The sequence below is a fragment of the Carassius auratus genome, unplaced genomic scaffold (assembly GCF_003368295.1).
Source record: "Carassius auratus strain Wakin unplaced genomic scaffold, ASM336829v1 scaf_tig00217016, whole genome shotgun sequence".
Classification (NCBI taxonomy): domain Eukaryota; kingdom Metazoa; phylum Chordata; class Actinopteri; order Cypriniformes; family Cyprinidae; genus Carassius; species Carassius auratus.
Window position 1 is genome coordinate 4,954 of NW_020528853.1, and position 27,883 is coordinate 32,836.

The 27,883-nt window shown below is 34.7% G+C and overlaps 1 protein-coding gene across 1 annotated transcript; it reads left to right on the plus strand.

Annotated features, from left to right (window-relative positions):
• Positions 1-916: 916 nt before the first annotated feature.
• LOC113099700 (potassium channel subfamily K member 12-like) lies at positions 917-25,203 on the plus strand. The gene is made up of 4 exons (XM_026264627.1): positions 917-1,337; positions 1,611-1,681; positions 1,758-2,199; positions 23,820-25,203. The coding sequence occupies exons 3-4, from the start codon at positions 1,860-1,862 to the stop codon at positions 24,710-24,712; spliced, it is 1,233 nt and encodes a 410-aa protein (XP_026120412.1). The 5' UTR covers positions 917-1,337; positions 1,611-1,681; positions 1,758-1,859; the 3' UTR covers positions 24,713-25,203.
• The last annotated feature ends 2,680 nt before the right edge of the window (positions 25,204-27,883 follow it).

The following is a 27,883-nucleotide window of genomic DNA, read 5'->3' on the forward strand; positions in this document are numbered from 1 at the left end:
GGCAAACTTTTTTATGCTGACTTTGCTTGGTTTTGGAGGTGTAAAGTTCATGCATGTGGCCTGAACAGCTATGGAGTTTAATTATATGCGTGTCAACACACTTTGATTACATAGCTTTCCCATCTAAAATGCATCTACACGTTTTTCTCCCCAAGATCAGATCAGGTCTTCTGCTTAACACCTCATTATTCATATCACAGAATAAAAAGTCATTAGGGTTTGTAATGGACATGACATTAGTAAATGATGCAGTGATTTATGAGTGAGTGTATCGTTCATTCAAGTAGATGTTGTTAATCTGTATCAATCAGTACTTTGTTACCTACGCTGTAGCATGAAAACAGTGAGCTACAGTGTGACCTAACAGTTCAGAAAACTACTGATTTGTGTAATCAAGCACTTACTGCATGAAAGACTCTGGATTTTAAACATGCCAGCCATTGCATTGCAGTCAGGCTCATCCATTACTGCGTCAGGACTGGGGCAATGCTGGACACAGGTAATTATGCCATCGATTAATTTTCAGAAAAAAACCCCAGCCCCACCTCTTGCTGTAACCGTGGTGCGCTCGAGCAGCTCTAATAGTGTAGTAGTTCTAGAAACGCGTGCCGCATCGTTTCCTCCTGATTCCTGGGGAGTCTGTGCCAACGCGTGCGCGAAATGGACTTACTAGGGAATGGAAGCAACATTTACCACATTTGTCACGTTATTGTCGACACGTTTCTCTTCAAGGCTGATGGTTTTGGCGGTTCCTTAGGATTTCGAGAGAAAAAGAGCGTGAAAAAGTGTCCCGCGCGCTCTTCGATTCAACATCTTCGCGTTTCCCTCCAAAACAACAAATTTACGAGCCAAAACAGAGACGAAATAAAACAGAATAGGCTGTTTGCTGCTCGAATGAAAGGCGTAGGGTGGAAAAGAGGGGGGTTGAATATTAAAAGCACTTAAGTGTAAAAATACATCTTTAATTATTAATTTATTTTTTAAACGAACACTAGCTGTGGATTTCATATTTTAAATTTAAATTTGATTAAGGACCATTGTGGTTGCAATGGTTGCATTTAGCCCGCTGTATCTGTCACTGAAGCTTAAATTAATGTGATTCACGGGACGAGAGATTTGGCGCAGCGACCCAAAGGAAGAGCTGGATGCTTCACCCGCAACATGGAAAAGCAGGAGGACACACTGCTGCATCCCAGAAATATAACACAACCAGGAGCCTTTGGAAATTCAAAGGATTTTAGCGTGCATCTGAACACTTTATAGGTGGATTTATGCGGATAAACAATCAATGCGATGGAGACGGAGATGGACGGAGAACTACTTTATTGAGCACGAGGGTGAGTCTTGCTATTTAAGGAACTAAATCTACTAAAGCGGATCCACAAGTTGTGTTTTAAAAGACATTTACCTTAAAAAAAACTTGAAGGATTTGGGTAGGTTATTTTGAAAGTGACAGTTTACAAGTAAATACGTAATTGACGTTAATAATCAACATATTGAGTTTTCTAAAACAGAAAGGAGAAATTTATTGAAGTCCTAAATCAGTTCTTTCTCGTATCTTGCCTGTTTAATGCAAATGATCCTATTGTTAACGTGCAATATCCTTGAAGAGCGGAGTTTCCAAAGCAGCAGCTCGAGAGGATCCCTGCCTTTGATAATGAGAAATGGATCAAGTGAGCTGGTAAGTGTATTAAAAGAAGTCATTATCTCATGTAAAACTTCTCTGCTGTGTTTGATACGTATTATCCCATTATTAGCATGATCTCAGGAGGTCTTGGATTGTCCTGAAGGCGCAGCTCTAGAGGGTCCATGTCATTGCATTGGTCGCTGTCCACTGCGCCCGTGGTGCTGAAATCTGGATGATGCCGGCGCAGCGACTGCATTGCTGCCGCTCCCTTCACATTAACGAAGACAATGGGCGCTTTCTGTTGCTCGCCGTGCTCATCATCGTGTACCTGCTGTGTGGCGCTGCGGTGTTTTCCGCCATCGAGAGGCCGTCTGAGCTGCGAGCACACCGGCGCTGGAACCGGACTCTCCTGAACTTTAGCGATACGTTCAATATCAGCTTACAAGATCTGGGCGCTTTCCTGAAAGAGTACGAGGCTGCGATTGCTGCTGGAGTTCGGGTCGATGCCCTTCGACCCAGATGGGATTTTACAGGGGCGTTTTATTTTGTTGGGACAGTGGTGTCTACTATTGGTAAGTTACCAAATGCAGGATTTTCTTTTGTGGGAATAACTATTCTTGATTATTAATATCCATGGTCTACTATAATATGATTCCAGTGCTTTTCTTAAAAGATACAGTAGTATACTTTTTGCTCATGTAGTTTCTGCAGTAATTAGTGCATTACTAACAGAGAATGTTCTCATGTTGTCAAAACTTTGGCTAACGTTCTGTTCCAGTGACATTAATAGGACTTTGGTCTTTAATCGTGTTCTCAAAACATTATTATTTTAATGTTTAATGGAATTATTTATGGAATTGTTTTTTTTTCCTGAAATAGTTTAGTTTGACATTCGACTAATGTTTTAAAAATTTTTAAAACAATTTTAGTACTTGTTTTAGAAAATTCAAAACTAATGTTGCAGTGTTTGCAAAATGATGAAATGCAACATTCCATTAGCATATAATAAAAATAAAAAAATTCTGGTCATTTTGAATGTTCATAGAACATTTAGAAATAATGTTTTCATAACCTAATAGGAGTGTTGGCAAAACGTTCTAATTTTTTAGTTCTATTTGTTTTTTGTTTTTAGCTGGGTACTGTGAGTATGGCTTTGTTTCTTCAGTTGATTGCAAAGGTACTACAAAATTTGAGGAAAACGAGAGCTGTCGAAACTCGTTGCCTGAAAATCGTTTCAAAATCTCCTTTGTGCTTTTAGGTTTCAAACCTTATAAGTCCTGATAGACCAAAATTGAATATACAAATATGCATATATGTTAATTATACGTGAGAACTCTTGCATATAGTAGTAATATTATCAATATGATTTGTTTAGTCTTTAATTCATTTAAAGCTGTTGTGTGACTTTAGAGGACTTAGGATGCAAATAATATGGAATACTTATAGTGCTTTTGTTTTTCCCTTTAGAGCTTGGCAGTATAAATCACTGTCTTCTTTCATTTTATTCAAAAGACATGTGAGAACAATTGGTTTTGTATTATTTTTGGGGTGAACTATCTCTTTAAGAGCTGCAATCCACTCGTATTTCACTCAGTTACTATGTCTAAAACCCTGCACATAAAAGGTTTCCCCAAAGATAGATATAAAATGCAATCTGTATCTATTTATGTGTGTGTTTTTATAGGTTTGCCTCGTCCAGTTTGCTTTTGCAGCACTATTTACCACTATTTACTACTGGGCTTATAAATGCAAAGTAGTACAGCAGCAATACATGTGCTGATTTATTTTTATCAGCAATAGCCTCTGGCACCTTGCTTGATTCCCTGACCTTTCATAGAAACTCACAGTGCACTTTTGCCTTGCCGAGGCAACATTTCCTTGCTCTCTGCAGAGACTTCACTTTTCCATTGGCATTTGCCCAGCATAAGTCCTCTGAAGACCAATAAACACCCTCTAGTGTTGACTCTCTCACCGGTACCAGGCTGCGGCTAAGCCAAGCAAAGCCAAGCCAACTCCCTGCTGGACTTCTGCATTCAGGACCAAGCCTAAAGCTTGCAGTTTGCTGTGGGGCTCATGTCCCAAAAACCAAATGTGCTGATGCCCACATGTCCTGGATAACATTTACCCTGTTATAGGTCACTAAAGAGCAAGTATCCCTCCGAGGCGGCCCTCTGGTTATTGTGTATATTTGCTTCCTACGGACCTTGGCTCCTGTTTTACACTTTCCATCTGCAGTGAGTAATCAATAGCCGTGCACTTTGTAGTCCTGAGTAATATATTCAGCAGTACTTTCACTGAAGCAGCTTCACGCAACCTCAGATGCTCTACAGATAGCCGTTGACCGCCTCCACAAATGAAAAATAGGGTGTAGACTGACAGCGAGGCCATTCTCTGTCAGGTTTGAATGCTACTCTCCCTGGCTCAAAAGCATGTCAGTCTGTGTTCCTCTGATATTTCGTCCCAGCAGGCAGTGGTTTACAGATGTTTACACTCCAGACAGTGAGATGATGAAGCTGTCTGAGACATGCACATCCACGCTTGGCAAACCCTGAATGCTATTGAGATTCTGAACACTTAACTATAATTAATTACGGAGACTTTAAAATAAGCTCCTTAAATATGAATTTGCTCATTTACTCATCCGTTCCAAACTTGATGAGTTCCTTTCTTATGTGTCAACTAAAGATGTTTAGTAAGTAATTTCCTATACAGCAAAAACTCAAAAAAAAAAAAAAAAAAAAAGTACCAAAGATTTTAAGTATAATGCTTGACCGATCTTTTTTTATTTTAAACAAAGCTTTATTGTAACTACTATTTATTCTCTAAATGCCGTGTAAAACAAATGTGGTTGATTTACAGTACATTCTCGCAGGCAGAACCCTCTGTGGGGCTTCTAAAAGGCAACACAGTCTAGCAAGTATAATCATACTTTATTTAGCAGCTAAGCTTAAATTAATGTGTGTTTTGTGGATTCTATTTCCATCTCAGTCTCCAACATACCTTTAATCTCAGTGTGAAGTCTCTATTTACCTCCCGCCTCCAGAAGAGCTTCAAAGTCAGTAAATGTGAGGTGCTCAGTCTTTATCATGACGGGGGTTTTCTAGGCATGACGCGGGCACTTACTCTTCATCTAAGCCAAACACCTGCCATTTCACACACAGTGAGACATTATTATAGGGAACCATTTATTTGCCAGTTAATCACTGTTTTAATCCATTTAGTACATGGTTCATGCATTATGTGCAGTACTGTTCAAAAGTATGAGATCGTCTACGATTTTGTAATGTTTTTGAACATTAAAAAAGTATTAAAAGGAAACCATGATTGATTTTATTCTTCATGATTATTTGAAAATTAGATAATTCAAAAGAACAGCATTTATATAACATTATAAATGTCTTTACTCTCATTCAATTTCATGCATGCATGCTGAATAAAAACGTACCCCAAATTTCTTAACATAAGTACATGGGGAAGAGCAGACTTTTAAAATGTATACTATATACAGGTGCTGGTCATATAATTAAAATATCATCAAAAAGTTGATTTATTTCACTAATTCCATTCAAAAAGTGAAACTTGTATATTATATTGATTCATTACACCCAGACTGATATATTTCAAATATTTATTTATTTTAATTCTGATGATTATAACTGACAACTAAGGAAAATGCCAAATTCAGTTTCTCAGAAAATTAGAATATTGTGAAAAGGTTCAATATTGAAGACACCTGGTGCCACACTCTAATCAGCTAATTAACTCAAAACACCTGCAAAGCCTATAAATGATCTCTCAGTCTAGTTCTGTAGGCTACACAATCATGGGGAAGACTGCTGACTTGACAGTTGTCCAAAAGACGACCATTGACACCTTGGACAAGGAGGGCAAGACACAAAAGGTCATTGCAAAAGAGGCTGGCTGTTAACAAAGCTCTGTGTCCAAGCACATTAATAGAGAGGTGAAGGGAAGGAAAAGATGTGGTAGAAAAAAAGTGTACAAGCAATAGTGATAACTGCACACTGGAGAGGATTGTGAAACAAAACCCATTCATAAATTTGGGGGAGATTCACAAAGAGTGGACTGAACCACTACGCACAGACTTATGCAAGACATGGGTTTCAGCAGCGTCTCGCTTCGAAAAGGACTGGACTGCTGCGGAGTAGTCCAATGTTACGTTCTCTGATGAGTAAGTAAATTTAGCATTTCCTTTGAATATCAGGGTCCCAGATTCTGGAGGAAGAGAGGAGAGGCACACAATCCATGTTTCTTGAGGTCCAGTGTAAAGTTTCCACAGTCAGTGATGGTTTGTGGGGCCATGTCATCTGCTGGTGTTGGTCCACTGTGTTTTCTGAGGTCCAAGGTCAACGCAGCCGTATGCCAGGAAGTTTTAGAGCACTTCATGCTTCCTGCTGCTGACCAACTTTATGGAGATGCAGATTTTATTTTCCAGCACGACTTGGCACCTGCATGCACACAGTGCTAAAGCTACCAGCACCTGGTTTAAGGACCATGGTATCCCTGTTCTTAATTGGCCAGCAAACTCGCCTGACCTTAACCCCATAGAGAATATATGGGGTATTGTGAAGAGGAAGATGTGATATGTCAGACCCAAGAATGCAGAAGAGCTGAAGGCCACTATCAGAGTAACCTGAGCTCTCATAACACCTGAGCAGTGCCACAGACGGATCGACTCCATGCCACGCCGCATTGCTGCAGTCATTCAGACAAAAGGAGCCGCAACTAAGTATTGAGTGTTGTACATGCTCATCATTTTCATGTTCATACTTTCATACAAGATTTCTAAAAATCCTTTCTTTGTATTGGTCTTAAGTTATATTCAAATTTTCTGAGATACTACATTTACATTTACATTGATTCATTTAGCAGACGCTTTTATCCAAAGCGACTTACAAATGAAGACAGTGGAAGCAATCAAAAACAACAAAAAGAGCAATGATATATAAATGCTAAAACAAGTCTCAGTTAGGTTAACACAGTACATGTAGCATGGGATTTTAAATAATATAATAAATAAAAAGAAAACAGATAGAATGAAAAAAAAATATTGAATTAGGGATTTTCCTAATAAGTTCTCATAAGTTGTCAGTAATAATCATTAACATTAAATTAAATACAAATTTGAAATATATCAGTCTGTGTGTAATGAATGAATTTAATATACAAGTTTCACTTTTTGAATAGAATTAGTGAAATTTTTTTTTTTGATGATATTCTAATTATATGACCAGCACCTGTATATACTTAACATGAATACTAGTATGCACCACAAAAGAAAACTAGAAGCATGTTGATCAATAAAAGTTTAAGATGCATCATTTAAATCAAACAGAATAACCACTTTGTTAATTCAATTTCTCATAGTCTGTTAGTAGAAGTGTTATATATATATATATATATATATATATATATATATATATATATATATATATATATATATATATATATATATATATATATATATATATATATATATATATATATATATATATATATTATTAGTCAAGCAGGATCGCAGAAGCAGAGCGGCTTCAGCTCAAGGTGAGAGGAAACTCTGTTTAAGACAGGCGGTTAGTAACATGCTCTCAGAAATGGTCTGATGCAGAGCTCTGGAGATGTTTCTGCCGGCTACAACCATCACTCATCATCTCTCATATCAGCAAGACAGGAGAGCTTCATTAGTGGCCAGACGCTAACAACTGAGAATCCTGCTCAGCGCTTGAACAGGTTTACTATAAATAGAACCACTTTATGAATCACAAACATTGTTTACGTTTGCATTTATTTAATTAAGGGTGCAGCCTTTATGCAGTATGCGGAGCTTGATAATTATAGATCAAGTGTAGTCTAGTACAGGGGTTTTATATAACCATGGATCGACCTAAAATTATCTCAAATTTTCCTCAAATAGTATACCAGTTTAACTAGTGAAAAATCAATATTACAAAAATGTGTTAAATATAATTTGGAAAATATTTAGTTTCTAGTTTCATTAGATTATTACATCTTTTTTTCTGTACTGATAGATGCATTGCTTATTTAAAGTCGAGATTAAACTAAAATTGCAATCAAAATTTCTTCCCTATTGTGACGTATTACCAAGTGAAATGGTTTCTCAAATGAAAAAAAAAAAATGCATGGCAGAACTTGATTTTTTTGTCCATCAGGGATTGATTGGATTGTTCTAGTTTGTTAATTGCTATATTACACTGGTGCACACATCATCTAAATAGGATTACGAGGGCATATGAACTAAAAAAAATGTGCACAGATATATCTTTTATAATAAATGCTGTGAGGTTCCATAAAAATAATTTCTCCTTCATTTTTTTATTATTATTTTAATTTCAATCTTCTTTTCACATTTTTACTCTGTTTTTATCTAAACTTTTCTCTAGATCTCCCGTGCACCGTTTGAAACCCCCTAGTTTTGTAAGACATTTACTGTAGTTTATTTTGAGAACAGCCTGAGAATGAAAGCATTGGATGTTGGACGTCATGTTGCATATAAGAATCAAATTTGTCTCAGATGTTGCTCATAAAATACCTTAGGAGAAACATAAATAGACACGGCTGAGTCAAGTAATTTGTATTGTACATTTCAGTGTAATGTTTTAGAGATGTCTGAATGATGAGTTATCATTGCGACTGCAGTCTGCAGTGTATACTGCCAATCTTGGCTTTGCAGGCTTCTGGAGGAGAACTGTATTGCTCAGGAGATATATAAAGAGTTCTTCATTATGTTTAATATACATATCAACTTTAGCAAATGAGCACTGTTTAAGATATTGCTGGGGAGAAACATGTGAGTCTTTTTCTTTAAAAGAAACATCTATGTCTGAACTTTGGCTGAAGCTCTTCACTTAATCTTACTGTCACGTGGGAACAATTGAGATTTTAAAGAAGAACTCGGTTATGATTTTTATTCCCCATTGGAACAAAAGGAGATTTTTTGGCCTGATTTAAAATTGGCAAAGTTGGAACATTTTCTCAGTGTAAATGTCAAAAGACGTGGGCAAAAAGCTGAAAACGAGTTGACGAAGCAGGTTTAAATGAATCTAGATCTGGCCATCGCCTCCTTTTGACCTGTGTTGCGACGGAGCTATTAGGTTTGTTTGGAGGACGCTGATAGAATAGAAGTGCGTACAGTATTCATGTGAGCTCAGACTATTACACACCTGTCTGAACAGAAACTGATTTCTGGAGACTCTCAGGAGAGACCACCACCATCGACTCCACAAGCTGAAGCGTGTTTCTTCTGGTTTTACCCATTAATGTTGCCTTTTAAGAATATATCATGTTGCTTTTTCTTTTGTACACACTTTGTGTTTTCGGACTTTACAATCCTTTTTGTGTTCCACAGAAAAAGACAGCTAGCCATATTTTAAACATATTCATCCTCTTTAACTGAATAAATGTAATTGATTTCACAATGAACATGAATTTATGCTGATTCTAAGCAAAATGAATAAATGAATTTGGAAAATATGATTTAAATAAAATCAAATAGGTGCAAATATTTAATAATGACACTTAGTTTGATATTTTGTAGAGTAATGCAACAATAATAATAATTATTATTTTATATTAATACTACTACTAAAAATAATAATAATTGTTTATTTTATAATATATTATATGAATATATATATATATATATATATATATATATATATATATATATATATATATATATATATATATATATTTGATTATATGCATTTTCTAAATACAATTATTTAAATAAAGTAAAAATAGATTCAAATAGTTTATTAACTATGCCAAGGTTTTTTTTATTTTCATAATCATACCTATAATAGCTGTTTCATTTATGACTGATAAATAAGCATTGCATTAAGTTTAGTAGGTTGGTGAAACAAACAATTTTCAATTACCGATAGTTAAAACGTATGATAATTTTACAAATTGGATTTATTGAATATAAATATAAAATCGTTTTTATATTTAAAACTTCACTTTATAAGTGCTATTACAGAAATCTGACCTCTTTCATTTATATAACATTTTTATTTATAACAGGTTTATTTCTTTATTTTGAACTATGCAATCCAAATGGACAGAAACTGTTTTTTTTGTTACTGCATGAGTAAATAATGTCCTGATGTTGTTTTTATTGGGGGGTGATCTTCTCCTTTAAAGCCGGCTGACGTAGGTCAAACAGACAGTTGTGTGAGTAAACCTCGGGGATCCCCATTGCAGACTCGTCTTTCTCTCATCGCTCTCTCCCGTGTCGTAGTAATCAGTGCAGTTGGCTCCGGTTACTCCTCAGTGAGCTGCGTGTTTGATTGGATCATGCATCATTGTCTCCTCAGTGATATTCTCTTCCTCCTCAGACTCATCTAGCAATATAACCTGCTTGGCTAATGCAGAGGAATGGATTGCCTCTTTTCCCCGTCCCTCTTATCACGCTCTCTCTCCTTCAATCTCATTGTGTTCCATCACATGCTGTTTGCACTGACAGACTTCACATTGCAGGTCAGAGAATTATGATACAATGATTTGCAAGTGTTATCCATTAAAATATCATCTGGGTCAATGAAATGCAGCGTTTCATTCAGAAGGGCCAATGTAGTTACCAAGCTTCACGGCGGCTATTTTTTTTAGTAGTAGTTTACAGTGTACTGTATTCACTTTATTGTGGAACCCAGAAGTAAGCTATTTTCTGTGAATGCGCAAGACTTCTGATTCATTAGTCATTACAGAACTAGAAGAATTACAAAAGGCAATGGTAAAATGATCTGAATCATGTGAATATAATGCAATTAAATTAATTTAAAATACGTTTCTGCTTGCATTACAATAATGAAAATTTGGGGCAACTTTAATTTAAAAAAGAAATTTTTTCAAAATGTCAAAATCATATTTTGTCCTAAAATTATTATTATTATTTTTTGCACAGTATTTATGATTCTAACAATGATTTCTAATTTTATTCCTTTGATTTTGAGGTGAATGTGACATGCACATGTTTTGAGAGATTAAAACTGTAAGATATGGACTGTGATGTTTAAGGCACTTAAAAGTCTTAGTTTGTACATCTTGTTATCATCTCAAAATATTTGACCATCTGCGAGTTTGAACTTCAGTTTAATCGTCCTGAAGTCAATGTGTTTTCGTCCTGAAATAAGATCGGTGAAAACAAGCTCAAGATAATTTTGATGATGTAATTTATTCCACAACATTAAATACATCAGCAATATCTAATTTGTGATTTTTTTTTAAAGGCTTTTACTTAATACAAGTGGCTAAATGGGATTACAGAGATTGTCTGTGACGTTAAACGTCTCTTGCAAACTATTCTAGTTCACACTTTCCAATATCTGCATTTGAATATCATCCAGGTATTCCATGCATAGAAAATGTGCATATTGTACATAATAAACATGCAGCATGCTGCAAAAATAGCACTAGTAGAATGATAACATGATACTCCGAGAGTCCTCTCTCTCTCTCTCTCTCTCTCTCTCTGATCTCTTGGGTTGCTCTGTAAAAACAGAGGGCTGGAAAATGTCAAAGTTAAAAATGGAAGAGGGCATGCAGCCACAAAAAAGGTGTGTGTGCTGTTCTCAACAGCTGAGGCGAGACCAGACAGAATGTGATTACGTTTTTTTTAATAGTTTGATTAATATTTGTTATTTACTTAGGTTCATTCTGGTTGGGTGGATCTTATGGCTGGGTTATATATTGTTTTAATGTCATTTTAATGGCAATTACTATAATATAGAGAATCATTTCACTTTTTATTTTTTGAAAAATTAAGGCATTCTTACGCTATTTTCTGGAAATACTGAAGATTCTCGTATCGTTTATCATGTGTTTTAGTCATTCTGAGCATTAATTCTGCATGAAAAGGACACAAGCATCATAAAGCTAAAGGTCATGAGACTGTTGTGATGCTTTCACCCCTCTGTATGCTGCTTTATGTTCATTTATGTTTTATGTTCTTTTGTATGTAGATATATGTTTGTAAAATTGTTTGGAACTGAATTGACTTTTTAAACGGTCTGTAATAGACACTGTTTAAAATAAAGATTCTTTATTTCCATTGATGATTCCATGAAGAAATTTTAATTTTCATTGGACTTTTCCATTCCACAAAAGGTTTTTTTTTTATAGTGGAAAAAAATTCTTTCGATTTGTAAAATGTTCTTCACACTAAGAAAAAAAAAAGTTCTGTTAAGAACTGTTCAGGACAAAAATAAAAATAAAAAAAGCCCTTTTTGGATTGTTTATTTTTAATAGTGTCGCAAGAATGACTTTTGTTTGCAGATATATTCCATTATAGTGTCTGAGTATATAGATTCAACTTTAAACTATTTAAATAAGAGGATTTAAGCTTGCACCGTGGCCAAGAATGATTCGTAAACAGTTGCTTTTATGCATCATAATTCCTGCTAATCTGTAATGCTGAACTGAAGCTGGTCGTCAGTGAAATATTAAGATTAGCTAGATTTAAATGTGTAAAAGTAATGTGATTGTGATTGGTTTGCCTTTTCAAATCCTGCCACAATAATGTATGCAGTAGCTGTGGTTTTTAGTTATAAAGTCATTATTATGTGATTGCTAGGTTGTTTTTGCAAACATCACTAATGATTTGCACTACACAACTCATAATCTTTAGAGTGATCTTTGCATTTATAGCCACAGAGCAGTTGAGATAAACACAAAAACCCACGCAGTGACAAATCAGTGTCAGGAAAAGCCGCCCATCCCAATTCTACATTTATCTCTGGCCTGCATCCCCTAAGTCACCCATTCACATGCCCTTGATCCATGTATGTGATCTGCCCTGGCAAACACACAAAGACTGTAAATAAATCTCAATGCAGAGCGTTCCCATCTGAGGATGGCGTCTGCATACACAGAGGATCAATGACACACAGCACAGCATGAAGCAGACAGCTATTACTTTAAGTAAAACCACAGAATTGTTGTTGTCACAGCATTATCTACAGACCACGATAACCTCATAAACCTCCTCACTGAATGTAAATACACAGCAACTGAAATGAAACACAAATCTCATCAGCATCCGAGATATTGGTTTGATCGGAAAGGTCAATATTTGTAAAACTAATATTCTGAGTGACAAGCCAACAATCCATCATTAAAGGGACAGTACACCTAAAAAAAAAAAAAAAACATTCACTCACTCTCATGTCAATAATTACAAACCTGTTAAACAAATAATATATATATAAATAGAAAGAGAGAGAGAGAGAGAGAGAGGGAGGGAGAGACAGAGAGAGAGCAGTTTTGACTTTCTCTAAAACATATACTTTTGTGGGGGTCAGTAATTTTAACTACACTTTAATGAGAAATGCTGCCACGTGAAATGTTTCCAGGAAAGCTGGCACACTCTCTTTTTTGAAGAAATTGTAGCTTGGCAACTAAACATTTACCTTTTAAATCAAAAGAAACCAAACCTATACTAAATGAGGAAGCAATTATACTGGGGTTTAGTGCTTTTATTAACCTGTATGACATTGCCCTTGTAGTCTATCATTGCTAAAAGTGGTGTGTGTGTGTGTGTGTGTGTGTGAGAGAGAGAGAGAGAGAGAGAGAGAGAGAGAGTTTGTGTGTGTGGCTTGTTTTTGCAATCTTTACTTAAGTGGATTTTTCTGTTAAAACCGAATCCTTGATTGAACGGTGGTTATTGCCGGGTTGCACCTGTCCTCGTTCTGTGATTTGGTATCGGGTCATTACTAAAGCGACCAGGAGGAGCTTTGCAGATCCTGCAGTTCTGAGCATTATTGAAACTTTTGACTATCTTTTTATCACATTTAAAACTGTCTGGAGAGGCAGCTTGAGAACTCTGCAGTGCATCAGCATTATTCTTCAGATTCTGGGCATGGTGTTCCCTCCAGTGCCAGTGTAAATTTAGATGCCTGTACTACACAGCATCGAAGAGCTTTCTTTTTATTTATTTTTTACCTCAACTGTGTAAAGTTCATTTCAGTCTCAGCTGGTAGACCTACAGACCCGTCACAAATTGCTCACTGTATTGCGCACGAATCTAGAAAGGCACAAGCATCAGTTAGATTACCTCACTGCAAGCAGCTTTAAGCAGCACAGGTTTTTGTCCAGGAAAATGATATTGTATTTAAAGCTAGTGGGTTAATATTACACTGTGTTTGATTTACTTTGAAACAAAATAAATTGCTAGTAAATTTCATGAATAATTGTAAAGAAAGACAAGTAAAATAACCTGTAGAAAAACTGAAATAGTATTTCCTTGTAAAACATACTGCGATATTGTATTTACAACTTTACAGACTATACAGAATATGCTTTTGAGATGAATTGTAAATAAAACTTTATTATTGGATTATACTGTTTCCGTGTTTCACATTTAGTCCATTGTGTTACCGGCAGTTTTTTTATTTATTATTATTATTTATTAATTATTTGTGAACGATAACATTTACTAACAATTTCTAAGTGTAAATTCCAAGTAAATCCTATACTATAGTTTTTGTCAGTGTGTGAAACCATTAGCACCATTGATGCATTTTTCTATTGTTGTTAACTCAGACTATTTCAGGTCACTTTAAGTATCTCATCTGGTGTTAGTAGCTGATCCTAAGATGCCCAAGAACAGTTCTGAAAGCCAAATGCATCACTGTGACATCAGCTGAGAGGGTCAGTGGTTATCTATATTACCAATTAACTAGTGATGGATAGACACATTTTTCTTAAATGCAAGAACTATATATGTGTGGTTTTAGCCATTAGCTTTGACCTTTTCCAGACTCTCCCTCTCTCTGTTTCACTTCCACGTGAACTCAAGCATGTCTCTGTGCTAATATCTCCAGCTCTTTTTAATTTACAGAAAGCGTCATAGATTGAGTGCACTCCACTCCTGTTGGGAAAGAGCAGGACATTCGGAGTGTGTCATGAGCGCTATCCGAGTATGAATGAACTGGAATTGGCTCTCTAATGCATGATGTGTTTTATATGCTGTGCTCATTGAGTCATATGAAAGATTTTATGCAGATATAAGTGCTTTTGTTCAGCCTTTAGAAAATGCCCGGAGGGACAGGTGTGTTTGCTCTGGGAAAGGGCCACGCTTTGTACACTTTTGCTGAGTCTATGTTTAAACAGATTTTTGTATATAAAATGCCAAGCAGACATGAATGGGAAGCACAGACTACTCTCACAAAATTCAACCGTTCAGTGCACCAGATTTCAACAGGTTCTGCACAACTTGTACGCAGAAACTTTCTCATAAAAAACGCATGTGTTTTAAGCATAATGTGTCAATTGTATGCTGTAATACTACGCTAGGCCACTAGGGATACCATGATATGGATCTCCAGTTTACATTTTTCTTAATAAATCATGTAGCATACTTAAAAAGTCATATACTTATTGAGTGTTTTTGTCGTGTTTTCGAGTTAAAATATCAAAAAAAAGCAATGCTAGATAAAAAATGTCATAGATTGTGTCTTTAATACAGGTATATTTTGACATATTTTTTCCACTGATTTTAAATAGTTAATACACTTATAATAATACACTCAAAGGTTTGTTGTCGGTATATATATTTTTAATTATGTTTTTGAAGGTTGTCTCTTCTGCTCACCAAGGCTGCATTTATTTGATCAAAAACACATTAAAAATATAAGTAACAGGGAAAAAGCTGTGTTAATTTTCAAAACAGTTAATAGTTTTGTGTCCTTGTAAGGTGTAAGGTGTAACTTTATTACTATATATATATTTATATATATATATTTTTTTTTTTGTTAACCTGGCAGTACATCCCTTATGAAAATTTACCATGGTTTTACTACAAAAATATATTTCTGAAGTATGCTATGCAAAGTTTTCAAATTGTCTGTATGCATAAAATACATGCATGATCTACTACATTTCTTAATTTGTGCATTGCAAGACTATACAAGACAGTCTGGAGCTTTGTGTCACAAACTTAAATAAAGAAAGGGCAATGCATTTATTTTGTATCATGCAGTATAAGCTTAAAAAGGCATGAACCTTTTGCAATAACATGGGCTTCTTAACCTTACTAATACAGCTGAGATAAATGCAATTCTTTTAAGATGTACTGTATAAAAATCTGTCATGCACGCGAGTAATCTTTCGCGGCATACTGCACAAACAACTGTAAGTTTCTTTGGCAGACTGTGAAAACAAGTCTGAGTCGATAAGGAAATAAATGCAGAAGGAGAGGCAGCACTGCTCAGTTTCTCAACTATAAATCAATGAAGGAACAGACGGGATGTTGAGCTCTCCTCTGTAGTGCTCTGTGTAAAATTAAATACTGACAGACACTCGAACAAACCAGACCGTGTTCAGGCCTCATGACGACTGACTTGATTAATACGGCAACAATAAGTAAGAAGAAGCATACAGTTCTGTGTTTGTGCTTCTTTGTAATGCCCTGTTAATAATGAGTGGCCATTAATTAACCATTTATGCACATAGAATGATGGGAATTGTAGTTTTTTCACCTCAGAAGTGATTTTCTCACCCTCAAGCCATCCAAGATTAGAGTATGTTTCTTTATCAGAACAGATTTGGAGAAATGTAGCATTGCATCACTTGCTCACCTCTTCAGTGAATGGGTGCCGTCAGAATTAGAGTCCAAACAGCTGATAAAATCATCACAATAATCCACAATACTCCAGTAATATCATGTGAAGTGAAAAGCTGTGTTTTTGTAAGAAACAAATCAGTCAATAAGCTGTTTTTACTTCAAAACCATAATGTTTGTAATTCATAATAAGGCGGTGGAAAAGTCCATCTACTCTTGTTTTCTTCTCACATCAAAATCCATCCACATATTTGTTTAGAACTTTTTTGTCTTCATCTTATTTCTCTCTTGATTCAGACAAGATAACTTTTTAATTGAAGAAAGTGTTATGGACTTTTAGTTTTAAGTTTAAAAAGTGCCTTGATGGATTTTTTTTCTTTCCAACATGGAGCTTTTCTCTTTACAATATGTTAACTGATGGACTGGAGTGCTGTGGATTACTTGTGGATTATTGTGATGTTTTTATCAGCTGTTTGTACTTTCATTCTGATGGCACCCATTCACTGCAGAGCATTCATTGATGAGCAAGTGATGCAATGCTACATTTCTCCAAATCTGATGAAGAAACAAACTCATCCTAATCTTGGATGGCTTAAGAGTGAGCACATTTTCAACTAATTTTCACTTTAGGCTGAACTATTTCTTTGACTGTGACCAATGCAGATTCAGATGATAAAGCTGTTTACCTCACTCTTTTGAATTGCACCGTGAGCTTTTGGTTCAGATGCAGTGTGAATCTCTTTTCTAATGTATTCTGGGCTCTTCCATTCGTCCAGCAAATGCAGCGAGGTCTCTACTGTTCGAACGCTGTATGACTTCATCAGTTCAAAACCAGCTTCACCGTATGCTCTCGTCAGGGTGCAGGTGAGCTTTTCCATCCAAACGCTGTGTGAAAGCCCATGTTTGAACACAGTATGGGCTTCGAACACAGTACAAAGAACCATTTAAACACAGATTCCAGAAAGGAAATCCTGAAAATGTATAAAAGCTATATTTATGACTCTTACCGAGATCTCAAGGACAAAGCTGTCTGTGGGAACTTAATTCTCTTATATATATATATATATATATATATATACTAATAAAGTTAGTTTGTCAGACTTATTTTAGTTTTATTTATATCCAATTATAGTTGAAATTTCAAATGATCTTTTATTTTTGTATGTTCAGTATAAAATAAACATACTTTCTGTATATTTTTATTTTAGTTTATTTTGAAGTAATTTTTGTTTTATGCTTTCGTGATTTTTGTTTTTTCTATTTCCATTTTGATTTATTTTCAATTTTAAATTAATTTTAGTTTACTTCACTTATTAAAAATTATTTAAAAAGATAGTCTATGTCCAGCTTAATTAATCACATTTATATACTTTTATAGTATTTTGTATTAGCTTTTATTTTTATATTTAAGTATAAAATAAACACATTTTTGGGTATTATTTTATATATTTGTATATTTAAATTTTAGATTAAGGTTGAAGTAATTTTTTATGCTTTTGTCATTTTTTAAATATATATTTATTTTTAGCTTTAGTTTTAGTTAATTTTTTTTGTTGGTATTTTTAGTTTTCAATTTATATTTTAGTATAAAAAATATAATTTAATAATCTTAAACATAAAAAAAGGTATTCATTTAATATTGTTCATTTAAACTTTATATCAATTTTATTAGTTTTAGTTAACAATAAAAATACAATTTCTGTTTTATTTATTTATTTATTTATGCACATTTATAGTGTGATTTTGGTAGATAGATATTTATTGTTTCTGTGAGAGATAAATACTTATTTGATTGCAAAAATGCTTTATACAGTATGTGAGAGATTTTGCCCCAGCCAGTGTAAGTGCACACTACAAGCCCAGAGCTTGTCAGTCTTTCATGATTTATAACTGTGACAAGGAGCCCCAGATCACAGCCAGATAACAGCAAGGTACAGATCCAGATGCCTAGTTTGAAATCTCTCCGATGTCTCTGACTAACAAAAGCAACAACCAGTGAAAAAGCATTGAGCCAAACATATCCAGCCCACGTCTCCCTAAGCTCTCCCTCATCTAGACCTTTGCTTTCTTTATCTTCTTTTTCCTGCTCTGAGTAAATCAATGCAGAAATAACTCCATGTTGTTTGTTTATATTGCCAGTTCTCGCATTGCTGCGCTCGGGATTCTGTCATGCTCGGTTGTGGCTCATTATTTTATTGTTATTGTAGTCAATTTATAGCCATTATGTGTGAAAAGACCGGTTGAATCCACAGCTGTGGGTTTTGATCTGATGACTTACATACGACAAGTCACCATATCAATTTCTCATAAAAACTATTGTGCAAAATCAATAAATAATAAATATGCTTCCATGCTCACTTGTAGGGTATTTTCCAATCTGCTACCACAGAAAAAAAAAAAATTGGAATTAGCATAAATCAGCATTTTAAAATGGTTTTGAGAATATTTTTGAGCTCCTGGCAAAATATCTCTTGTTGCACAGCTGTATAACTCTTTCTAAATGAGTGTTTAATTCTATAAATTAAGACAAGACACCTCAGGTGAATAAAGAAAAAAATAACTACCGGTAATATAAATCACCATACTTCCTCATTTCATTGATTACATTATTAATAATAATAATAATAAATAATAAATGTTGTTTTAAAAAATGCTATTAAATTAAATATGAACTAATATGCATACATTTCCAGAAGACAAAACTGAACATTGGTTACAAATTATAGCTTTATTTATTTATTTATTTATTTGCCATATTAGAGTCAAATGTTTTTTATAATTATTATTATTATTTTTTTATAACTCAATCAGAAAATACTGTCAGCAACTAGTAAAAAAAAATCATCATGTTTTTAAGAATAAAATGTTAGGAATAAAAAAAAAATCAGGCAAATGATATATGAAAAAACCTGTTGTATGTGTTGAAATCTACAGATGCAAACAGATAAAGTGCAATTAAATGTATATTTTGCATTTTGAAAAGTCAAATATTAAAGTTTATATTAAATTTAGTTTTTTGGAGGTGACTATACCATTTTTGAGTACTGGTTATGTATATGGACAATTATTGTGCACTAGTTTTAGCATAAATCTAGCTCATATGAGGAAACCTTTATGTTGGGGTTAAAAGTTATTTCTTTTGTTCTTTATGCAATCTGAAATGCAGGTTTCTTTTCATCACCAAAACAAGCTGGTGTGCGTCACGTGTTTGTGTAACCGTAAGTAATTAGGCACATGATGTGTAGCAGGGCGAGTGAGGGGCAGATGGTGTAGGGAAAGCATCAGATACTTCTTACTCCGCTCCTCCTTCCCATCATCACACCCTGAACCCGTTCTCCGCAGACCTCCTGCACTCCAATCGGTGACTAATGATTTCCTGCTCGTCACAGGAAAAACACACCATCCCTCCTCATCCTCTCTGTATTTTATGTGTCCGGTTTGAGATCCCTGAAGACAGCAGGACAACTGAAATGGCTTTTGTCCAGGGCAGGAAAAGTGCCAGATTGGTCAAATTAGGACACTTGCTACGTGTCAATGCAAACAATGACGTTGCTGTGTGCTTGCAGGGTGTGTATATGTTTTTTTTTTTTTTTTTTCTGGAGGTGCTAAATAGCTAGACTGTGCTGGCATATTGTGAGGCAAAGATTGCTGCGTGCTGCACTGTGTTTGGAAACGAGCTGAAACCATCTGCCGCAGTCAAGCGCTCGTATGCTATTAATTTCTTAAGAACACACTACTCTTACTGCATGACACACAAGCACAGAAACTGTAACATCATTGTAGACCAGGCAACATATTTTCCAAGATATAAGTCAAATTTCTTCCCATCTGATACATGTTGTGATATATATTTATATATATATATATATATATACAAAGCTAATTATATTTGTAGTGCAGTGAAAGGAATAGTTCACCCAGGCCATTAAAGATGTAGTAGATTTGGAGAAATGTAGCATTGCATCACTTGCTCACCAATGAATGCTCTGCAGTGAATGGGTGCCGTCAGAATGAGAGTCCAAACAGCTGATAAAAACATCACAATAATCCACAAGTAATCCACACCACTCCAGTCTATCAATTAATGACTTGTGTAGAGAAAAGCTGCGTGTTTGTAAGAAACAAATCTACCATTAAGATGTTTTTAACTGTTTTCGTTAATGAAAAAGTCAACTTGCCTGAAACAGGAGAGAAATATGCCCAGATCAAGCACTGTTAAGAAAACAGTCCAAAACAGTTCTAAACAAATATGTGGTTGGATTTTGGATTTTTCACTTATTATTTATTATATAATTATGGACTCATATTTTGGGTGTTGAAAGTTAAAATGTCTTAATGATGGATTTGTTTCTTACAAACACTGCTTTTCACTTCACAAGACATTAACTGATGCACTGGAGTGGTATAGTAATGAGATTGGACTAATGACTTTCTGCAGATATTATAAACATCCTCTGGTGACTTGATGGAAATAAATGTGTTGTGAATTTTGATTAATGTTGACATTATTTGTTTTTGTAACTGTAAGTTGCTTTATTTTCTGAAAAGAGATTGTAGACCTCAAAACAGATGGCATTTCTGGAGCTTTTTATTTATTTATTTATTTTTACTGGGGTGTATTGCTTCCATATTGTCACATTGTTTTATACTGGTTATGAAATATAATGGTTGGCGTTGATCATTTGCACACACTCCAGCAGAATGCAGCAGTTATGAATGCTGAGTTGTAATTCTCCTGAAAGGCGATCTGTCAGACTGTTGTCTAAAGCCCTGCCGGTTATTTTGGGTGTTTGCCTCTCTCTTTCCCTCTGTCCCTAAAGTCTCTAGAGATCCAGTCTGAAGTGTCGGCTCTGAATCACAGCACAGAATCGATGCTTCAGGGCTTGAGGTAACAGAGAATTTAATGAGAGAGAGAGCTGGGTGGCCCTTGGCAGACGAAACCTCAGTGCCCTCTTAACAAGAGCATCTCAGCGGCACGCCAGAGGAAAAACGAGCGGGGTTAATTAATTAGAGAGGTTAGATTTGATCCTGTTCTCTTTTTGTCTTATAAAGAGCACTGCTTGATTGTGCCCTGTTATATAACAGAGCGAATGGGCTGTTTTCAGGAGAGCCTGTTGTGTATTGCCATCAGCCACATGGGCGCTTTTCTGCTTAGTGTTATCATTCATTTTTGTTGTGTAGTATAGTATGTGCAGTTGTGTTTCCACAGTGTTTATTGGATAGGTTTCTGCACAGTCTGTGGCATTGCTCTTTGTGTGTCTCCTGAGACTGAAGTGTTATCTAACACTCCATGGGCATGGCACAAAAGATGTACGTTTAATAGCACTCTGGGCTTGTCAAAAGAATTGGTTTCCTTTTTTTTTTTTGTGTAAAATTGCATACTCTTGCTAAGGCTGATTCAGCGTTTTTATACTTAAATAAAAGCACAAAATAATAATAATAATAATAATATAAACATCAACTAAAATAAAATAATTGTAAAATTCAACTTCATTTTTATTGCAGTTAATTTCCAAAGAAACATTTTCATTTAGTTATTAAAAAACCTAAAATAGAAACTGAAAAAAGAATACAAATTATAGACATAAAAACACTCATTACTAAAATATACTTAAATAAATGAAAATTTGACAATCTAAAATAACATAAATTTAAAATATAAAATTTAAAATATAAAAATGACAATTATCAAAATTCCAATTATCGATACATAAATAACAATTATATAAAAAAAATGATTCATATATATAATAGTGTCTCGATACTAAAATAAGAGCAATTAAGTGATATTTTTAAATTAAGCTTGATAAGAAATTACTATTACTAATAATATATTAATATTATTTTAATGTTAATAAAATAATTTCCTCAAGTTAATGTTAAAATCGTTAGCAGCTTGTTTAGATCATAATGGTTTATTGTATTAATTCATATTAATGTATGCTGATTTTTTTTTATTATAGTTTATAGTGTTTGCAAACGGTACAGCAGTAATATTTTTTCAAACTATTTATTTGTTTTTTACTCTAATAATTTCTTCAATTTTTTTCAGTTTTGTAGATAACTTCAATGCTGCTCTATATATCTTTAAGATGTTTATAGCACATTCTAGTAATGCAAGTCAATGGAAGATTAACAACCAAATTCCCATTGCATTAATAGAAGAATACGCTACTGTGCTATAAACATACTTGCATTGCGTTAAGCAGTGCAGGGTGACACTTTGGCATAAAATAGCCAATTAATACAAGCTTTTAACTAGAAACATTTGTGTTCACCAAACCTGAAATCTTAATGCTGGGTTTTTTTTCTAACTGTTTTCTGCAGGAAATGCAGAAAGAGGTTATTGTGCTGTTTCTCTTTCACATTCTCCCGTTGTAATTTGTTATAATGACAAATGTGTAAGTGCTTTATCTTTTTCTCCCAGCAATCCTTTAATTATTCAGAAGACTCTCAATACTGATGTGTTTCAAAGGACACAATCCTTTAGAAAAAAATCCCCTTTAATATATAGGTCTTTAAATCCATTCTAGCGAACAGTCGAAGACAAGCTAGTTTAATCACCGGGATGTGAATACTGCAGCATTGCTGAAGGTCAGCTGTCATTGTTATAATCACATTTTGAGGATATCTGCGATTTATTTTGCAACCCAGCAGTCACAGTCATGTCTAGTTACAGTGCTGGTGAAATGTTTTCTGTACTTTTCTTTATATCCTTAAGCACTGTTGGGAACTTACTTTTAAAAGTAATGCATTATAATATTGTGTTACGTCATAAAAAAGTAACTAATTGCATTACTTAGTTACTATTTATGGGAAGTAATGCATTATGGTACTTTTGCCTGAAATGGTATTTCTGAGTAGTCAAATAATGAAAACTAAATAAAATAAAAGTAATAATTACAAAAAACTGTATGCAATATTTTTAAATAACTAATATAAATAATATAGTTACTAAAACATTGAAAAATAATTATATCAATAATAATAATAACAATAAATGATAGAATAGTACAATGCATCACATTTCACACTAAAATGATAATTATATACATGTATTTTGCACAACGAATATTAATTACTATTATTATTATTAATATAATTATTTTTTAATTTTAGTTAAAGTTTTAATAACTTTATTATTTATATTAGTTATTTTAAAAATATAAATATATTTGCATATAGTTTTCTGTAATTATTACCTTTTTTGTTTTCATTATTTGTACTACTGTAAGTCAAATTAAATAAAAATGAAAATGCCTTTGCAACTAGCTGAATAAAAAGCTATTTTATTTTTTATTTCAGTAACGAAAATGTGTATGTTTTTAAAAATGGTTTTAATTAACAATAATAATACTGAATCAAATTTGTCATAGTAACACTTGTGTTGTTTCTTCCCTTGTATTTAAATAATTTAAAGCTGGTATTTACTACTTGCCTGAAAGTTTAAAGACTTAAACACTATTCTCATTCATACATTTTTAATAATAGATGCATGAATCTACCAAATAAATATACTGTATGTAAACAAACATTTTATCTTGCAAATAAAAACTAGGATGTTCTAACAAAGTCTTTTGGTTTTCTTCTCTGCAGGATTCGGGATGACCACGCCAGTGACAGTAGCTGGAAAGGTTTTCTTGATCTTCTACGGTCTGTTAGGTTGCGCGGCCACCATCCTGTTCTTCAACTTGTTTCTGGAGCGCATCATTACCCTGCTGGCCGTGGTGATGAAGGCCGTGCGTCTGCGCCGTCTGCGGACCAGTGGTCTCCTCCCGCCGGGGATCTGCCAGGACTTTGCGGCGAGTACGTTGCCCGGTTGGAAACCCTCGGTGTACCACGTGATGCTAATTCTGGGTTTATCATCCATCGTGATCTCCTGCTGCGCGTCGGCCATGTACACTCCAGTCGAAGGTTGGGCTTATCTGGACTCGCTGTACTTCTGCTTCGTCACTTTCAGCACCATTGGTTTCGGAGATTTGGTGAGCAGCCAGAATGCTGCGTACGGCTACCAAGGACTTTACCGCTTGGCCAACTTCATCTTCATCTTGACTGGAGTATGTTGCATCTATTCGCTCTTCAATGTCATCTCCATCGTCATCAAGCAGGTCCTCAATTGGATGCTGGAGAAAATGAGTTGCTTGTGCTGCCAGCACTGCAACAAAGCCAACGGTTTCTTGGGACGCCGCAATGCCATCAGGCCCGGCTCGCGCCTCAGACGCGGACGCTTCGGTCGGACGCCGGACTCGGACAAACCTTGCGACAGTGACACAGAGGGACGCAGGCTCTCGGGTGAGATGATCTCCATGCGGGACTTGACGGGATCCAATAAAATCTCGCTGGCCATTATGCAGAAACAGCTGTCGGAGTCAGCCAATGGATATCCCAGAACGGTTTGCGGAAGTTCACGTCAGAACGGCTTTTCCGGTGGCGTCGGTGCTTTGGGCATCATGAACAACCGGTTAGCAGAAACCAGTGACTCTAGGTAGAAAACGATTGTTTTTAGTGGTAAAACCTCTCCAACTCTCTCTGGATGTTGAGCGATTGGGGTTTGCGATGTACATTTTTGAGCTTGTGCAGAACAGCATGGCATGCATGAACTGTATAGGATATCCTTTAGGGTTTTTGGATCGTGACTTGCTAAGATGTATGCTAAGAATGCGTGCTAGGAAGTAACGGTACACTCAAATCATGTTGGAGAGATCGTATTTACTGTATAAGTTGAAAGGACATGAGTGCCACTGAAAAATCACAATTATGAGTGGGAAATGAGAAAAGTCCCATGCTGGGATCGTTTCAGTGAGAAAACAAGTCAGATGCAATGAATGCAGCATCTGCATTAATGGCTCAAATTAATACAATTATTTATTTTTTATCTTAGTTGCATGCATAAAATACCATAGTAAAGTTCAATTACAATACAATTATATTTGAATAAAAACATAAAAAGCAACATACCTGATGCAAATTCTTTAGTCATAATTTTGCAGTAAAAAAAAGAATTAATGCATTTATGTATAATGCATTATAAAGTGTTCAAAATGTATTCAGATTATACCTTTTCGTAAAATGCATTATAATATTTGCAGGTTTGCAAATATTTACATAGATATCATGTATTATAACTGTAACCACAGTTAGTCATGAGATCATACAGTGCATTACAATGCATTAAAAAATACTATTATAAAGCATTATATATAAAGGCTTCAAAGATATTTGAATGCACATGATGTCGTAATTGCGGCTTTGCAACTCATAAATATGAATTCCCAGGAGGATTTGAATGCACCATATTATAGTAATTAAACGCAACAAACCCTGATTACCCGAATCATATTTTCTAGAATTTGTCAACAATTATGTACTACCGGAGCTAACCCTAAACAAACGCTCTGAAGTTAGACTTGACTACCAGTGGCTATTCATAGGAGATGAGTAGAGCTTGTCTAATCTCAAATAAGTAAAAGTAGCATCGTATTTACTTACAGCACACTCGATTTACAACTATGCACCATCTCCATGTCTCAAACATATTCATTGTTAGTCTTGGGCTGCATCCCAGTTTGCATACTTATGCTGTGCACTAAAAGTATGTACTTCTCTGCTCAATGGAAAGTCCATACTCAGTATTTGGACAATTGGACAATGTCTCATAATTGCACCCTTATTAAGTACAGTTTGTCTCTTAACATCCAGCTAAATTCAGTACCTGCATTATTATGTTTCTTTTAGGTTCATGCAACTAAAAAAATATTTTAATCTATAATTCTCTGGCACTCCTTTTCGACAAAAAGTCAAAAAAGTATTATTAAAAACTCTCCTCTTCCATAGGGCAACACTACAAAAATTAATACTTAATTGTTTATTTATCAGATCTTTATGGTTTAAACATCTAAAAATCCTTAAAACAGCATGAATTTACTTAGCAATACTCCGCAACATATCAAAACTCACTGAACTGTCAGATTTTTCAGTTGTTTTAAATTATAGTTATAGTTTTATAGTGACAGAATATACGAAGAAACAACACAATACATATATATAATATCTCATGCAATGTTGCTTTTCAAGTAAATGTATTATGTTTCAAGCATTATTGGAAAACAAAACTACTACTTAATACATTATTACTATTACAAAAATCTTATGAGTCATTTCAACATCACTTTTGACCTCGAACACTATATGTGAGCTAGTATGCAGCATTAATTAAAGACACATAGAACAAGGCTTATTTCTATAGCTACAAATGATGACTTTATGCAGATTAGAGAGCTGGGAGGTTGGAAGTTTGTACAGTATAAGCGACTGCATTTACTATACCCCTTCAAATCTCTGTTGTTGCAAAGAGAAGCCACTGTTTGAAAAGTTCAGCTGAGGGTTTTACACCCTCATAGTAATATGATGAGGTTCACCAATGAGCTGAGCAGAGGAACTTCAAAGCCAAACTATGTGCTTCCCCAAAGAGGAGAGAGGAGGAGCTGAAGAGATGGAGTGAGACAGAGTGAAGGAGAATAAAATGAAGAAGCCCTGAGAGAGATAGAGAATATGAGCCATCTATCAGCACAGAACTAGACTTCCAGCGGAGCTCGTGTTCATCTGCAGACCGAATGTTAGTGCCCTCAACCCCTCCTCTATCATCTTATTAACACTGTCTATATCCTCTCAGATGGTGTTTGCTACACCTGCCCTTGCTTGGTAGGATGCATAATATCATGCCTGGTGTTGAACACACTACAGAGCAGTCTTAGTTGTTGAATAACCATTTAGAAGAAGTTTAGGCAATTATGCAATGCTATATTCAGTGTTTCTGCAGGTCTTAAAAATCCCCTTAAAGCCACAAATGAAGGCATTTAGTCAGAGCAGAAAGTCTTCAATTCATAAAGGCATGACATTATATGTTGTAGGCATTGCAAAAAATAAAATAAAAGATAGATTATTTTTGAAAGATGTTCTAAAACAATATGACTATAAATCAAGTTAGATTTACTTGAGATGCAAATGTAAAAATGAAGTCTTGAAAATTTTAAGAAAATTGAGTTAATGCTTAATACATGAACAAATATGAAAAGCATAACTTTTTTGCAATGTACTGCAAGTTATTACAGAAAGTACATTTAGGTATTGCATAAGCAGAAACCCATATTGTAGTGTTTACATGCACACTCCTACACTGGTGTGCTTAAAAGGCCATTTGATTTGAGATTTGCATGCAATTTTGGTGAGAATTTTAAATGATTTTCTTCTTATTGGCATCAAAAACTAAACAAGACGTGCAACTGAATAAAATAAAACAAAAATGTGTGCTTAAATCTACAGTGAAGCAATCTGTAAAAATCAGCTTTGTTAAAATAGTTTGCAACCTTCAGAGTTTAAAACCAAGTTAAGTAAGCAAGATATTAGATAATGCATGTAAATGCACTAATTGACATAATTTTTCCCCATTATTTTGATTGCTTTGCATTTAAACTGCATAAACAACAATCTGTCAGCTTATCATCTGATCATTACATAGTGCCATGTAAACAAGACTTTCTTGTGTTGGTGGTTTAATGATTTGCACAAACTCCTTTTTATAATAATCACTATTTTATTGTGCATGTAAACAAACTCATAAGCTACCATAAAGTACATTTTTGAGCCATTCTGCACTCCCA

What these genes read in the sequence shown, in the direction of transcription:
- LOC113099700 (XM_026264627.1), top strand. Translation starts at nt 1,860, where the DNA reads ATGATGCCGGCGCAGCGACTGCATTGCTGCCGCTCCCTTCACATTAAC. An exon ending in GACAGTGGTGTCTACTATTG is followed by an intron (nt 2,200 to 23,819) that starts GTAAGTTACCAA and finishes TCTTCTCTGCAG; the next exon opens with GATTCGGGATGACCACGCCA.